At 41.2% G+C, this 16,700-nt stretch overlaps 1 protein-coding gene across 1 annotated transcript in view; it reads left to right on the top strand.

The window, feature by feature from the left end:
• The window catches only part of MOXD1 (monooxygenase DBH like 1), an 86,804-nt gene extending 72,606 nt beyond the window's left edge, over window positions 1–14,198 (top strand). Inside the window, exons 10-12 of the mRNA XM_073335194.1 lie at window positions 1,042–1,184; window positions 7,025–7,193; window positions 13,716–14,198. Coding sequence (XP_073191295.1) covers window positions 1,042–1,184; window positions 7,025–7,193; window positions 13,716–13,880 — 477 coding nt within the window. The 3' untranslated portion in view covers window positions 13,881–14,198. The remainder of the gene's footprint in view (window positions 1–1,041; window positions 1,185–7,024; window positions 7,194–13,715) is intronic.
• Window positions 14,199–16,700: the final 2,502 nt, after the last annotated feature.

Raw genomic sequence — 16,700 nt, 5'->3', positions numbered from 1 at the left:
TCCAAGACAACTGTTGTTGCCATCACTGCGTTCTCACACATGTTCATTGAGATCCGCTCCAATAATCAAGTACTCAGCTTGTGGTACTTCACTTAATCTAGTGCTACCTGGAATTCCTCCTTCTCGGAATTGTACAACCAACCTGTGGTACATATCCACATATAACGTTAAATATTTGTTCTCTGCTTACTGCTATTCTAACTTTCATTAGTGGGTCACTCTTCTTTAGAATGTCTAGGTACCTTCTCCTGTAATATTTCTGCTACCATTATTCCTACTCCAATCTTCTTTGCTACTGATTCATGATATATTATCTGGTAACCCTCACTGATATTGATGGATTTCAACCCCTTCCATTTTGCTTCCTGTATTCAGGCAGTATGCACTCTCTATTTCAACATCTTGATTACTTCTCTTGATTTTCTGGTCACAGAAATAGTATGGGAAGGAAAAGGAAGCAAATGCAATGCTATAACAGTAGTTCCACTGACTTGGCATTCAGTGGTTGAGTATAACAAGTGTGATTTATATTATCAGTGCGTTAAAAGTGGTCGACAATGGGAAAAGCAACTAATGGACGGGTGTTAATATAAAATACCCACAGCTGCACTTGAATCATCCCCATTGCCAACTGCTTCTTCCTGGTGCAGCAGGGTTCACTGCACTCCAGTGTGAATTTACCCTACCTCACTTCCATCTCACTTTGGAAAATAGTGTCAAAACAAGAGTTCATGAAAGACTACAAAGGTGTAAAATAGCAGGAAGGTTATTCTGACTTCACTGTCAGTAACATACTGATAGCTGCTTTTGCTGCCATTTATTTTTATACCTGATCAGAGCAATGAGTGGACTTTTAATGTATTTTGTTACAAAGGGACTACTGACTTTTGTTCCTTGATAACTGAATATGCAGAGTAACCTTGCCATATTGGTCCATTATTTCTTTTCTCATGACGGTTCACTAGCTAACATATTAATTATCATCACTGTCTTTTTCTGAGAAATCATAAACTTCCATTGCTAAAACGTCTTCATCTTCAGGGGGGTCTGAGCACCAGAAACGAAATGTGCCTGTCTTACCTACTGTACTACCCGAGAATCAATCTTACCCGATGTGCAAGTATTCCAGACATAATGGAGCAACTCCAGTTTATTGGAGTGAAGGAAATATATAGACCAGTCAGGTAAGTAGGGGAAATATAACGGGGTGTGCACCTTGTAGTCATTCATTAATTCATTTTGGTCTGTGGGATTATTGCACACGCATATGATTTTTTTTAACTTCTTGTAATAACACAGTATGTTGTCTCATCTCGTATCACTGGCACTACTTGAACTAAACACAAGAAATGTTACTACGTGTTCCCAGCATCTGATGTCTCATGATTGTTGCACTTCTTCTAAGGTATGTTTAGAGTAGAAAAAATGACACATTGCTGACCATGCTTGTCAGTCATTAGGCACCTCCTCCACTGGTATTGAAAAAGGTTTGTCGGGTAGTGTAGACAGAACACAGTCATTTTCAGTGTCATTACAAAAAGCCTAATGGAACCACGTTACACTTAATCCAATGGTAAGGTCAGTTAACACTAGCAGGTAAAATGTTTTCAACACTAGCTGAGAAGGGGTTGAGGGTCTCCTTTTGCTGACAACCATTAAAACAAAGGTCATTTTCACAGTGTTTAGGGGCCCTAGTGTAAGGCATTGGGGACCTGATTGTCCTCGGATTAAATCAGAAGTCAAGTTAAACTGAAGTCAGTTGAGTTACATTGACAGAGAGGAGAATCAGGCCCTAGAACTGCTGCTACATCCAAAAGCTAAGAACAATTTGAAAATAATGGCAAGAAAGGATGATGATGGAAAAGATAATAAGGTAGAAAGGTGATAGAACAGGAGAGTGGTGCATAGCAGGGGATAAAATGGAGATGGAAAGAGATGTGGAGAGAAGGTAGAGGCTCAGGAGGGCAGGACAGTAGCAAGTAGTAAGAGGAAGTGCAGGGGAAGTAGTAATGAAAAGGGTAGAGGAAAAGAGATCAAAGACAGCAGGAAGAGAATGAAACAAAACAGCAAACAGGAGAGGTAAAAACAAAAAAAGCAGTATTTTTTTTATCACAGTAGAGAATGTGCCTCTTGAGAGAAACCGCCAAGTGGCACTGTCTCTAGAACAGCCCACTCAGGGATTAGGAAGTTTAGGAGCAAAAGGAGGAGACAAATCAAGTGATGTAAGACAAAATATTGCTTCCAAGAATCTTGCCTTTTGTTGCTGGTGTACATTGTTCCTCTTCAAACCATTTCTGAAATGAAACTTGCTTGGGTGTGTGCTGCATAAACTGTGCCTTGATTTACCAAAATGCACACTTAGTGTTGCAAAGCAAAAATGTTTGTAGGAAAAAAATAGAGATTAAAAAAAGAAAAAAGAAAAAAGGAAAGAAAAGGTTATTTTTTGTCAAGTTGCCAATAACGTTTCCCCTAAGCCACAATTTGTTACTGTTATACTGTTATGTACACCACCACCACATTGAAGCTGCTGGAAGTAGTAAATGCCTTCAATTCAGGCTAAATAAGGGAACATCTAAATTCCCCTTTGTTTAGTGGCATTTGAAACAATGGAAAATCATCACCCAAGATCTAGACCGCATGCAAATCTGGGCAGTGGCTGAACCATGCAGCGCAAGGAGTTTCCTGGGTGTCTGATAACAAATGCAGGGACGGAGGATTGATTTGATTAGAACTGTGTGGGGTGAGAAGCAGCAGAAACACCAGAGAAGCGAGCAGAGAAACAGCAGACAGCCGAGGAGAAAGCAAGAACAAATACTGGGAATATAGCCCTGAGACAAAGCCTAGAAAGCAGGGCCGTGTCCTTACCCATACGCAAAGTACGCAGCTGCATAGGGGGTGCCCTGTGCAGCTGTGTGCTGCTCCAGCCCCTGCTCCAGCTCTTTTCCAGGACCTCCGCTCCACCCCACCCCACCTCTTCCTGCCCCTGCTCCACCCCAGCCCTGCCTCCACTCCCCTGAGCTCTGCAGAAGGGCAGAGGATGCACTGACTGGTGGCGGGAAGTGCAGCCACCTGGCCCCAGCCGCGCTGCTGGTGAATGCTGGGGGGTGGTTCCCCCATGCCTCCCAAGCCAGCCCCGCCCACTGCAGGCCTGCCCCCCCACTCCCACCCACAGAGGCCTGGGGCCCCACACTCCCCCTCCCCCGCGGGGGGGGGCTGTGTAGGGCCCCAGAATAGCTAGGGACGGCCCTGCTAGAGAGAGCGCTTTTTGGGTAAAGTGTTGGCTAAAAGAGGCTTATAACGGTGAGCAAAGGAACTGTTTTCCTGATGTTTGATTCCTCCTGTGTTCAGGGAAACAGGCCTCTGCATATATTCTGTGTAAATAAACAAGGACTGAACCAAAGAAATACCTGGCGTGAACTGAAATCTGTCTCTCCTCCTAACAGAAACAACCTGCAAGGCCCTAAATATTGGCTACCTGCTCAGGTCAAAAGGGGTAACCTTGTTTTATTGTCAGTTCTAACCACTTTGGTGCTCTACAAATATTCAGCACACCCTCCGAAAAATGTCGCCCTTTTAGCAACTAAGGACCTCTGTCAAACATCCTGACATTCTGTGGAAGATTCAGCTGGAATATGTGTGTGTGTGTGTGGGGGGGGGGGGGGGAGAGTAAACCACCTGTCCCATGAATTTGCAGTGGGTGTGGCACTCATAAGGTTAAATGATGTATTGTGGTTTGGCCATTAAAATGGCAGGGCCCTTACCCGCTTCACTATGATTGTATCAGAGAAAACAAAAAAGTTTCACTGCATATTGTTAGTGTTGGGAAGAAATTCTCTATAAACAGCCATTCATCATCATGACTAAACTTCTACATTACTTTTAAACTGAAATAAAAATAGCTATTTTTAAAAATCCCATTGGACCTGACTCCTACAGCTTTTGATTTCAATGGGACAACTTGCAAGATAAAGCATTGTTCTCTTGGAGTAAGGTAGAATTGGGCTTCCAGAAATTAAAGTTATATGTTTTCCAGCACAACACAACTTTTAGGTTTTGGTAATTAAAAGAAGAGGGAAGGAAGGTTCCTAGAATTACTATGAATAGATTTTTAAAAAATTAATAAACAGGTTTTTTTAACATTTAAGTGTTCCTTGTGGTGTTGTAAATCTGAAAAGCAAAATTGAAGGTCAGAAATTGAAAGTGATTATAAACCAAAAGGGAGAATGGTCCAGTCTAGTTACACTGCTCAAGTTGAGTGAACTACAGAAAAATAAATAATGAAATGGTGAAAAGTAAATTTCCATTATTAAAAAATAGTTTCAATAACCTAAGATACAGGTAAGGATTTTAAAATATGATTAATAACCCAATAGTGTCCTATTAACTTTACATTTTAAAATTTTTGATCTCACTATATATAAAGTATCCAGTAAACGCTCACAAAGGCTTTTAAGACTATTATTCCAGAGAGCTTTGATGTAAAAAATTACTGATCCCAGTTCTAAACTCTGTCAGATGCACAGGAATAAGAAGAACCTCACAATACAATACCAGCTGCTGCTCTCATGCTGTCAGTATTCACAATCTTCCTTGACAGCTAAACAAACACATTTTCTAATTTAGTGCTAGCACAACCAGCTTTCTGATCTCCTGAACAAAATATTCTAATAAATGAAGTGTTATCTTGAGTGTTCATTCATAATCACTGTTCTTAACAAGAAAATGCGCATTTGGCCTGAGGAAAGAAAGATGTTTTGAATAAAGTAAGTAGGCAGACTCTCTGCCTGAGATGGAACAGTCATTAAAAGAAGAGATTATTAACGCTCCTAGTATTCATAACCTAATCTACAGTTCTTATTGCATTAAGCATTACCAGCCTAAGAGTATGTGGCCTGATGCTGATCTCACTTCAACCAGTATTACACTAGTATAACTCCACTGACTTGGTTAAGTTACTCGTGATTTACACCAGTGAAACTGAGATCAGAATCAAGCCTCTGATGGCTCAGATTAGAACTCTTTGTCCCTAATGTGTGTAAATCAGGAGGAGTTCAAGTGAAATCAGCTGTTACACTGTTGTAAAAGAGGTGTGAGAGCAGAATCATGACCTTCCATCTATGGCAGTGGGGTGTGAGTATGGCAGAGGAGGCAGTACAGTATTAACAAATGGGATATCGTTTTATTGTAGAAGGCATAGGTCTGATTAAAATATTTTAAACAGGTGAAATCATGCCTTCATCCAAAGAACTAATAAATCCATGTTAAATAAAGTTTAATCACAATCAATTCTCCACTAACAAAATTCAGATTTCCGTTTAAAAGTATACCATACACCATATATGACTTTCCATTCCCCTCATTCTGTCTCAGCACCAGGGATCGTATCCCTTTAAAGAAGGCTAAAGTTATAGAAAAGATTTTCCTTATGCCTACCTCTTAGTTCCTTATACCCTGTCTCTCTCTTCCTTAGAAGAGTCACAGAAGATCCAGTTTGACTGGGCCAAATTTTCTGTCCCACTCTATCACCTTTGTATATCTCAGACTGTGCACAGAGGACAGAATCAGGCCCTTCTCTTCTGTGGGGGGGATCCCCCTGGCATGGAAGAGTCCTCAGAGGGCATAGAGCCAGCGTAGCAAACTTCTGCGCCATCCTTTCCCACAGTCCTTGGAGCAGAGTGTGTGCTGGGGGTCTTCTTGGAACATATCAGGAGCAGGGAAGGAAAAGTGTCTAGAGCCTGCTGTGCTCTGACTGTCCTCATTTGGGCCCTTTGGCACAAGTTAGATCAGCCCCCATGCAGCTCTAACTTCCTCTGAGGCTGGGAATAGGATGAGAATCAGGGAGCTGTAACTAGCTTTCTGACAGCACACATCCTCTCCTCTGTGCCAAGTGTCTGCTCCATGCAGCAGAAAATGTGACCCATTGTCTTTTGAGGAATTAAGAGGGGAAAGATTTGCACTGGATTTGTTTTCTCCTTTTTTCTAGATATTTTATCTAGAACCTGTGGTGATTTTCTTTTTGTTTTTTACTTGAGAAAAATTCCTTCCCTTTACCAAAGCCTGATGGGGCAGATCCTCAACTGCTATAAACTGTCACAGCTCTAGCGAAGTCAATGGAGCTATGAGAATTTACATTATTTGAGGATCTGTTTCCACATGGCTACAGGTAACATAATACAGTGGTGCGGCAGCACTACTATAGTTAAGGTTGTATCATGACTTCTGTTTAAAAGTTGACCTTTTTAGGTCCTCTAAAATCCACATTCTTAGTCAGATTCCTTTGAACTTCGGTGTGCCTGAGGAGGATGCAGAGTAAGATTAATGACCCAAATTAGGGGTCAAAGCTAGCAGACTGCAGAGATGTAAGATCTGAAAAAAACAGCCGTTCTTCAAAACGTTTCTAGGTGCTTTTTGTTGCCTAGAACTAGAGATAAAACTGTTGATGTGATGCAGGACAACGTGGTCTCAATCTGTTGAGTTTAACCAGTGTAGTGCATGGCACCCACTAGATCTTTGGGGACCCAAATTGAGATGGTCTGGGTTTACTTCGTCCTGTCTCAGTGCAGGGAGCTGGACTTGATGACTTCTCGAGGCCCCTTCCATCCCTACATTTCTACGATTTTATGATTTCAACAACTGTGGGGGTTGGCAGAGTAAAAGGTGTGTTTGTTAACAGTGTACTGTACTGGGGCACTGCTGAAAAAGGGCAGAGTTAAGGTTGTGTGGGCAACCCTAATTGAGTGTTTCCTGGTTTTCAAAAGTTTTGAGTTTTTCTGAACTCAACATTCTGCAGAGGGATGACACACCAGCAAGCAACCTTAACTCTGTGCTAATGTAGTTTTCTGCCATTGACTATAAATTGAGTATTAGTCACATTCAAAATTAAATAAAAATAAATAAAAATTAAATAAAAATAAAAATGATAGCACAAAAGGTTAATAATCAATTTGCTTTTGTTAAAAGGGTATTGTATATACCTTTGCTTATAAATGTTAATAACTTAGTAGGGAATTTTTCTTTTATTCAGGACATGGCCTTTCATTATCAAGAGTCCAAAGCAATATAAAAATCTCTCTTTCATGGATGCGATGAACAAGTTTAAATGGTCCAGATCAGCAGGTCTCTCCTACAATGAGCTTGTTCTTAGACTGCCAGTGAATGTGAGATGCTCAAAGACTGACAATGCAGAATGGTCGGTAAGTCTAATCCTGCATTAGCTGTCCAAGTGCTATTGAAGACGTAACAATACTATGAATACAATGGGGTTCTCTCTGATCGAAGCATATGGGAGTTACTGTGCTTGAATTGATGGGGAATGTGAAGTTGGTTAAATACCTTTCCCCCCACTTCTCATGGCTGTTGAAAAACAGTTGAAAAAGTTTGGAAAAGTTGGAATATACTATCTGTATTTTCCTTTCTTGAGCACTGACAGGATATTAAATGACTGAAAAATCAGGACCCTAGTCAGTACATGGAATTAGTAATAGAATAAGGAGCCTTTCATCACCTCTGGGCCATAGGTTATGGAGTCTACATCTCTCACCTTAGGAGTTGGTCTTCTAGCTCAGTGATGAGGTGTGTTAGTAGGTCAGGGAAGGAAAATTCACATTGTTTGCCATATTTTCTCTGTGTCCGGTTGCAGGATTTCAGTCTCCAAGGATGTTCCTTTCTGATTCTCCCTGAGCACTAAATTCACTTAGAAATGTAAAGTAAAAAGTAATCCTCCACTGAGTTAACAGCAGCTCTAAATGTCTATTGACATTTTAACACTCCCTCTGGGAAAAAAATGAATGGCATGGCTACTGAACTTGCATTGACAAAGTACCATTAGAACACCAATGTAGCATCAGTGGAGGAGACATTGCAAAAATAAATGTGCTCTATTGCATATCTGACTCCATTATAAACAGATTCATGCATCAATTCTTCTCTGTATGTGAGCTCTGCAGAGCATGAGAGGGGAGTGCATCATGGACCCAGTTATGTGCTTGATTCTGTGCTTACCCAGCATGGGCATGAGTTAGAGAAGCCTAGATGCAGTTCTGTGTCACTGATGATATGATCTGTAAGCACACTGCTGTCAGTGGTGGATTGGCAAAGCAGTGCTCTCGCCCCAGCCCTGAATAGCTCCCTCCATCTCCCACTCCAGTAAGAGTGGGGACAACTGGCATAGGAGATTTATGCCATTGGGGGAGTTTCCATCCTCCAGGGGAATTCTCTACTCACTAAAATCCAACCCCCTTATACCTCCTGAGAGTTTCAAAAGGGCAGGAGTATAATGCAGAATCCGGCCTTCAATGTCCCTAGAATTCTTAGAGTTATCATATTCATACATTATAAGAGAATCTAACATTGATCAGATTGGCGTGACTTTGGGATGGAACTGAAATAATTCATGGTTCATTATCAGTACAGCTCTAACTACGCATAGTATGATATTACTAGAACTATGAGATACCTTCATTGAAATTGTATAGTGTGTGAGAGATTTTTATGAGACGTCTGTAAAATAGTTCTGATTTCATCCTAATATTTGCTATACTACTGAAATTCTATGAAAAGTAATTACAGACACTACACGCAAAATGTTCACTGTTCATGGTTAAATAGCTTGGCTGCTTTAATTTACTTAAAACAATAGTAAACATAAAATGCACAGCCAAAATAATTTCATTATTTATTTTTGGGGGGTTCTAGCAAAGAGGCTGGAAATCATATATGGAAATTATATCAGATATGGGGAGGATTTTCTATTTTCTCTACTCTTCACTTATTGGACAGCAATATTTGCAGTATTACAGACCCAAGTCAGTATGATCTCAGGAGGATCTGAGGGTGATTGACTCTATATTTTTATCATTAGTTTCTTTTTTCACCAAGTTACATCCATTAAAGCTAAGAGCAGGATATCTTTCTTTCTTTCTTTCTTTCTTTCTTTCTTTCTTTCTTTCTTTCTTTCTTTCTTTCTTTTCCATAACTAGTATTGCAGTTAGCCATCCTTCAACAAGATGAAGGTAAGAGCTCCATACTGGGTCAGACCAATGGTCCATCTATCCCAGTATCTTGTCCCCTACAGTAACCCATACCTGCACTTCATGGTGAGTGTACAGAACAGGGCAGCTGGAGTGATCCATCCCTTTCTTCCTCTCCTGGCTTCTGGTAGTCAGAGGTTTATTGTCTCCTCAAGCATGGAGCTGCAGCCATGCCCATCTTGATTAATAGCCATTTAACACCTCTAGTTCTTTTTTTGAATCCAGTTATACTTTTGGCCATCTCAACATTGCATGGCAGTGAGTTCCACAGGTTAATTGTGAAGTGTGTGAAAAAATACTTCCTCTTGTTTATATTAAAACATGCTGCATATTAATTTCATTGGGTAACCCCTGGTTTTTGTATTGTGGGAAAAGGTAAATAACACTTCTCTGTACACTTTTTCCACACCATTCATGATTTTATATCATATCCCTCCTTAATCATCTATTTTCTAAGATGAAGAGCCCTAATCTTTTTAGTTTCTCCTCATATGGAGCCATTCCATACCCTTGATCATAGAATCATAGAAGTGTGAGACTGGAAGGGATCTCAATATGTCATCTAATCCAGTCCCCTGACTTCAAGGCAGGGCTAAGTAATAACTAGACCATTCCTGACTGGTGTTTGTCTAACCAGTTCTTAAAAACCTCCACAACCTACATAGGAAAGGAGTACTTGTGGCACCTTAGAGACTAACCAATTTATTTGAGCATAATAAATGTGTGTGAGCTGTAGCTCACGAAAGCTTATGCTCAAATAAATTGGTTAGTCTCTAAGGTGCCACAAGTACTCCTTTTCTTTTTGTGAATACAGACTAACACGGCTGTTACTCTGAAACCTACATAGGCAATTTGTTCCACTGCTTAACTGCCCTAACAGTTAGGAAGTTAGGTTAAGTTTTTCCTAATGTCCAAACCTAAACCTCCCTTATTGCAATTTAACCCATTGCTTCTTATCCTGTCCTCAGAAGTTAAGAACAGTTTTTCACCTCCTCCTTATAACAACCTTTAATGTACACCTCTACCCCGATATAACACTGTCCTTGGGAGCCAAAAAATCTTACCGTGTTATAGGTGAAACCACGTTATATCGAAGTGGCTTTGATCCACCAGAGCGCGCAGCCTTCCTCCCCCCCGCAGAGCGCTGCTTTACCACGTTATATCCGAATTCATGTTATATCAGGTCGCGTTATATCAGGGTAGAGGCGTACTTGAAAACTGTTATGTCCTCACCTCCACCCTTCTGTTCTCCAGACTAAACAAACCCAGTGTTTTCAATCTTCCTTCATAGGTCATGTTTTCTAGCCCTTTAATCATTTTTGTTGCTCTCCTCTGGACGTTCTCCAATTTGTCCACATCCTTCCTAACTATTTTCTTTTTGAGATGGAGTGACCAGAACTGGACACAGTATTTAAGGTGTTGGTGTACTATGGATTTATATAGTTGCATTATGATATTTTCTATCTTATTTTCTATCCCCTGCCTAATAGTTCCTAACGTTCTGTTAGCCTTTTTGACCACTGGTGCTCATTGAGCTGAAGTTGTCAGAGAACTATCCATGATGACGCCAAGATCTCTTTCTTGAGTGGTAACAGCTAATTTAAAACCCATCATTATATATGTATAGTTAGGATTGTGTTTGTCAATGTGCATTACTTTGCACTTATCAGTGTTGAATTTCATATGCTTTTTATTGCCTGGTCACCCAGTTTTGTGAGATTCACCTGTAACTCTTCATAGTCATCTTTGGATTTAACTGTCTTGAATAATTTTGTATCATCTACAAACTTTTTTTAATTGTTTGCTCCCTTTTCCAGATCATTAAATAATTTGTTGAACAGCACAGGTCCTGGTACAGATCCTTGAGGGAGCCTGCTGTTTACCTTTCTCCATTGTGAAAACTGACCATTTGTTCCTACCCATTGTTTCCTAACTTTCAACCAGATACTGATCCATGAGAGGACCTTCCCTGTTATTCCATGACTACTTAGTTTCATCAAGAGTCTTGTCAAAGATTTCTGAAAATCCAACTATATTGTATCCACTGGATCACCCATATCCACATACTCATTGACTCCCTCAAAGAATTCTAATAGATTGGTGAAACATGATTTCCCTTTACAAAAGCAGTGTTGACTCTTTCCCACAAATCATGTTATCTATGTGCCTGATCATAGTGCCTGATCATACGATAGTTTCTACCAATTTTCCCAGTACTGAAGTTAGGCTTATCAGCCAGTAATTGCCAGAATTGTATATGGAGCCCTTTTTTAAAAAATGGTGTTACATTGGCTACCTTCCAGTCACGTGGTACAGAGGCTCATTTCAGCGATAGGTTACATACTACAATTAGTAGTTCTGCAATTTTATATTTGAGTTCCTTCAGAACTCATAGGTGAATGCCATCTGCTCCTGGTGACTTCTTACAGTTTAATTTATCAATTTGTTCTAAAACCTCTTCTATTGACTCATCAATATGGGACAATACTTCAGATTTCTCACTCAAACAGGGTAGCTCTGATGTGGATATCTCCCCCACATCCTCTGCAATGAAGACCAATGGAAAGAATTCTTTTAGCTTCCCTGCAAAGGCCTTGTTTTCCTTGAGTGCACCTTTAACACCCTGGTCATCCAGAGGGCTCCACTGCTGTTTGGCAGGCTTCCCGCTTCTGATATACTTACAAAAATTCTTACTATTAATTTTTGCATCTTTAGGAAGTTGCTTCCTAAATTCTTTCTTGGCCTGCATTATTTTACTTTTACTCTTCACTTTCCAGAATTTGCGCACCTATCCTATTATCCCTATTAGAAGGATTTGATTCCTAAATTTTAAATGATGCCTTTTTTTCCTCTAACAATCTCCATTATTCTGCTGTTAAGCAATGATGGCATTCTTTTGGTCCTCTTACTGTCTTTTCTGATTTGGGGTATACATTTAGTGTAAGCCTCTATTATGGTGTTTGTAAATACTCCCCATGCTGCTTGCAGACATTTCACCCTTGTGACAGCTCCTTTTGGTTTCTGTCTAACAAGCATCCTCATTTTTGTATAGTTCCCCTTTGTAAAGTTAAATGTTACTATGGTGGGGGTTGGGGGTGTTTTTTTGGCATTATCCTCCCTACAACTATGTTGAATTTACATTATGATCCCCTTTACTGAGCAGTTTAGCTATAGTTTCCTCTTAGACCAGATCCTGTGTGCCATTTAGGTCTAAATCAACAGATTCCTTAATCCTGATGAGGGCTGAATGGCCAAGAGGTCAGTGATCTGATACAAGAAAGGAAGAAAATCTTAATTCTGAGGGTGTTAATTGAAAATATTTAATCCCTCTTTAGGGTTGTCATCTCCGTCTGTCTTAATTTTAAATGTTGTGTTTATTAAGATTAAGTGACTGTTTATTTCCAGTACTCTATGGAGAGAGCAACTTCAAAACCAGCCCATCAAGCCACAAACCCATCTGTTGCATTTCCAAAGGCTAAAAAACGTGTGTCCTAAGCTGCTGGAGTCTCATTTTTCATGGAACTCCTTTATTTATCTCAAACATATTCATGTTTGTTTTTAATTCAAGTTGTTGCTCATCTTAATGGGGAGTCCACTGCAGGAAACACACAACCAAACAGTGTACACCATCCCACTCTTATGTCAAAGCAGGGGCAGACGGGGGTTGTGGGAGCTGCATCACAATGACATTGAGGTGACAAGGAGGACTCTCTGAAGATTATACTCCATCATCTTTATTGTGTGCAATAGTCCCTTCCATTTCACTCTTTGAGGGGGATGTGCAGAGGAAACTGCAAGTGAGGACAGCATGAAAGCTGCTGCTCCTGAAGAAACCTGAGCTAGAGCCCCAAGGGGACTTAGGCACCTAAAGCCCAGTTTTAAGCACCACTGCCAATCTAGAAAGCCCCCACTCAGCTGCCACCTAACTCTGTAGGTGCCTAAACTCATTTTGTGCCCTAAATTTTTTGTTTTGGAAGTTCCCAAGATACCTAAGTTTCTGCCTCTGGGCACGCGCACAGCTGCCTCATTCAAGGCAGTATCTTCCACCTGAGCCCCAATTTGATCCACAAATCAGTGAAAGATCAACATCCTTCTGCCTATAGGGACCAATCCAGTAGGCATGCTCAGAGGCTATCTAGCGCTATACAAAACAGTCGGGGGGAGGGGGGTAGTCGTAAAGGAGGCCCCTCCCTCATCACCGTTAGCCCCGTGATTAGGGTGCTCACCTAGGATGTGGGAGATGCCCAGTACAAGTGCCCCCTCTGCCCAATGAGAAGAAGGGGTTTAAACTGGGATCTGCCGCCTCTCAGGTGAGTGCTTTAACCATTGGGCTACATGGAGAGACTCTTATTCTTTCTCTGGCCCAATTAGTATGTAATTGAAGTGGAACAACTTCAACAGAAGAAACTGAGAAAGCCCTACATTGGAATATCCCTGCCCCCAGCCCTTCTGTGTGGAGTTGCCCTTAATGGACAGGCTGCAAAGGAGTTATGCTGATTTATGCCAGCTGAGAATCTGGTCCAGAATACGTGGATGGGTTGATTGAGTTTGACAGCTACGGAGGTGGAGGCCCTACCGCAGTATAAATACAAAATAATAACGTTTCTGATGGACACACTGGACAGAAACTACCTATCTTCTATATGATAGAAAATCTGATCATTTTCAATATTGTTTTAATTGTAGATCCAAGGCATGACAGCTATACCTCCTGAAATTGAGAGACCGTACAGGACAGAGCCAGTAATATGTATCTCATCTTCCTATTTACATTGCAGTCTATTCCTTAACCTGTTGTTCAGTGCGTGTGTCACGGTCAGTACCCTTAGGAACAGTTGGCCCTTTGTATAATAATTTAATTGTTTTCATGTATGTTCTGTATGCCATGCAACTCCAGATATGTTTGCACTGTTGCTATTGTAGATTTATTTTTTTACATATTAATAAACCAAATTTACTAGTCCAAAATAAAATGTTGACTTCTTCTGAAAACTCTGTTTATTTTGTTTTTTAATGTACAGTATGTGTAAAGAACAGTAGGTACACTGTTACGTTACATTATCAAAATTGTTTCCCCTACAGTTTTGTTACAGCTTATCCTGGCTTTTCACACAGTGTTTCTAGAAACAGCTCTGTATCCAGATAACATTAATAAACTAAAATTTAAGTAGTTCACCTTAATCAACGTGGAGTGTGCTGTATTATTTTGTCTTGGTTCTTGAGGCTGATGTAGGGCTTGATCCTGCAAACGCTTATCAACCTGAGTAACTATACACACCTTGGGCTGGCTCTCCCCCTGCTGCGGTAAAATTCCCAAGAGAGAGCTTTTGGGGAAGGAATTTCGGTGGGAAATCCCTTGCAGACTCTCTCCATCATAGTCCCTTTGAGGGGAGGTAAGGTGCACGGTTTGTCCTCCATGGAAAATGGTGCAGGGCAGAACCCCAGGGATCATTGTAGAGGCAAGAACTATCCATGCAGAGACATTTTGTCTTTGCATGGGCTCTGGCTCCAGGAACCCTCCCTCCCAGCTTCGGGCAACGGAGTGTAGTTTCTCCTCAGAGGTGTAGCACAAGCCGCCCCTCTGATCTTGTTAATCAGAGTGGCTTTTCCCTCCCAGCATGGATTGGGTCCTGAGTTCTTTGTTGCAATGTCTGGTGCCTCCACCCAAGGTGACTCTTCTCTGTGCCTGGGACACAAAGGGTGCTGTTTCAGGGAAACAACTAAGGGATATCTGCACTAAACTTGTTTCCTAACTGATTGGGAGCTTCTGGAATGAATCACAAAGACCCCGTATATCATTTTAAAGTAAGATTCCACAGACCACTGGTTTAATCTTGCAACTTTCAGAACACAATATGCGGCTTCTTCCTTTGTAGCTTACTGCCCTCTCCAGTCAATACCAAAACCTGGGATGGACCACTGTGACCCGGCTGCTATACTCGGTACTCTAAAAGACTGGCAAAGATCCCAGGCTGGATTTTCCACCAACACTACGGATTCTACAATGGCACAGCTGTAGCACTATAGCTATGTTGCCATAGTACACAGACAGAAGGTGTTTTTCCATCGAAATAATTAATCCTCCTCCTGGAGTGGGGGTAATTAGGTTGATAGAAGACCTAGCTACATCTACAATGGGGGTTAGTTTGGCTTAACTGTGGCTTGGGGTGTGAATTTTTCACACTCCTGAATGGCATACTTAGGTCAATCTAAATTTTAAGTGTAGACCAGGGTTAATACTATACTGTTAACAAGGAGTATGACACAGTACACAAGAAACAAAATACAGTCATACAAATCCCAACAAATAAAATGCCACACCCAAAATAACAGTGTAACAAAGAGGGGTCTTGACTGGTGACAGGAAACAGAGGCTCTAGGGAGGGAATCATAGAATCAGAGAATATCAGGGTTGGAAGGGACCTCAGGAGATCATCTAGTCCAACCCCCTGCTCAAAGCAGGACCAATCCCCAACTAAATCATCCCAGCCAGGGCTTTGTCAAGCCTGACCTTAAAAACCTCTAAGGAAGGAGATTCTACCACCTCCCTAGGTAACTCATTCCAGTGCTTCACCACCCTCCTAGTGAAAAAGTTTTTCCTAATATCCAACCTAAACCTCCCCCCTGCAACTTGACACCATTACTCCTTGTTCTGTCATCCGCTACCAGTGAGAACAGTCTAGATCCATCTTCTTTGGAACCCCCTTTCAGGTAGTTGAAAGCAGCTATCAAATCCCCCCTCATTCTTCTCTTCTGCAGACTAAACAATCCCAGTTCCCTCAGCATCTCTTCATAAGTCAGTTCCAGTCCCCTAATAATTTTTGTTGCCCTCCGCTGGACTCTTTCCAATTTTTCCACATCCTTCTTGTAGTGTGGGGCCCAAAACGGGACACAGTACTCCAGATGAGGCCTCACCAATGTTGAATAGAGGGGAACGATCACATCCCTCGATCTGCTGGCAATGCCCCTACATATGTTGTACCAATAAAATAAAAACCAGCAGGATCTTATTAAAGGGAAAAAGGCAAAATACCACATTTATTGTGAATACAGAAAGGATCATAGTAAGCAGTTAGTTATAGTTATAACATTCCATTCAATCTCAAATTTATTCTCACATTCATTCATTCATACAAACATACACACACACACACACACACACACACAGGTTCTGCAAGGTTGTTATCATAGTTACCAGCCTTAGAGTTGCTCATGCCAAGCCACTGGCCAGGTGGCCTGGACATGAGGAGGGAGCAGGGCCTTGTCAGATGCTCATCTGATGCTCCTGGAAGTTGGTTTGCAGAATCAGACCCCAAAGTTCTCACTTTTTAGAGTCTATTTTTATAGGAATTTCTTCCTATGTCAGTCTATGGGAATTGCTTCATCATGCTGTTGCTGAATCAATCAGCAGATAGCACATTCCTGACGGCTCCAAGATGTTATCTTGTTCTTTGGTTCTCCCATTCTTGAGGCTGTTGGGTGGATTCCAGTCTGCCCTCCGGGTGGGGTCCTCTGGTTATTTCCACTTGACACCTTCTTCAGCCGATGGACACTGGATTCTTAGGCTGGCACCTCCCTGATCATTCAGTTATTATCCACACCAAGCATCCATCCACATACATCCTCTATCTCTATTTTAATGACAATTGTTAATACAACAAAAGGGTGGGG

Source organism: Lepidochelys kempii, chromosome 3 (genome assembly GCF_965140265.1).
Source record: "Lepidochelys kempii isolate rLepKem1 chromosome 3, rLepKem1.hap2, whole genome shotgun sequence".
NCBI lineage: Eukaryota > Metazoa > Chordata > Testudines > Cheloniidae > Lepidochelys > Lepidochelys kempii.
This window is presented reverse-complemented; position numbering and strand designations above follow the sequence as displayed.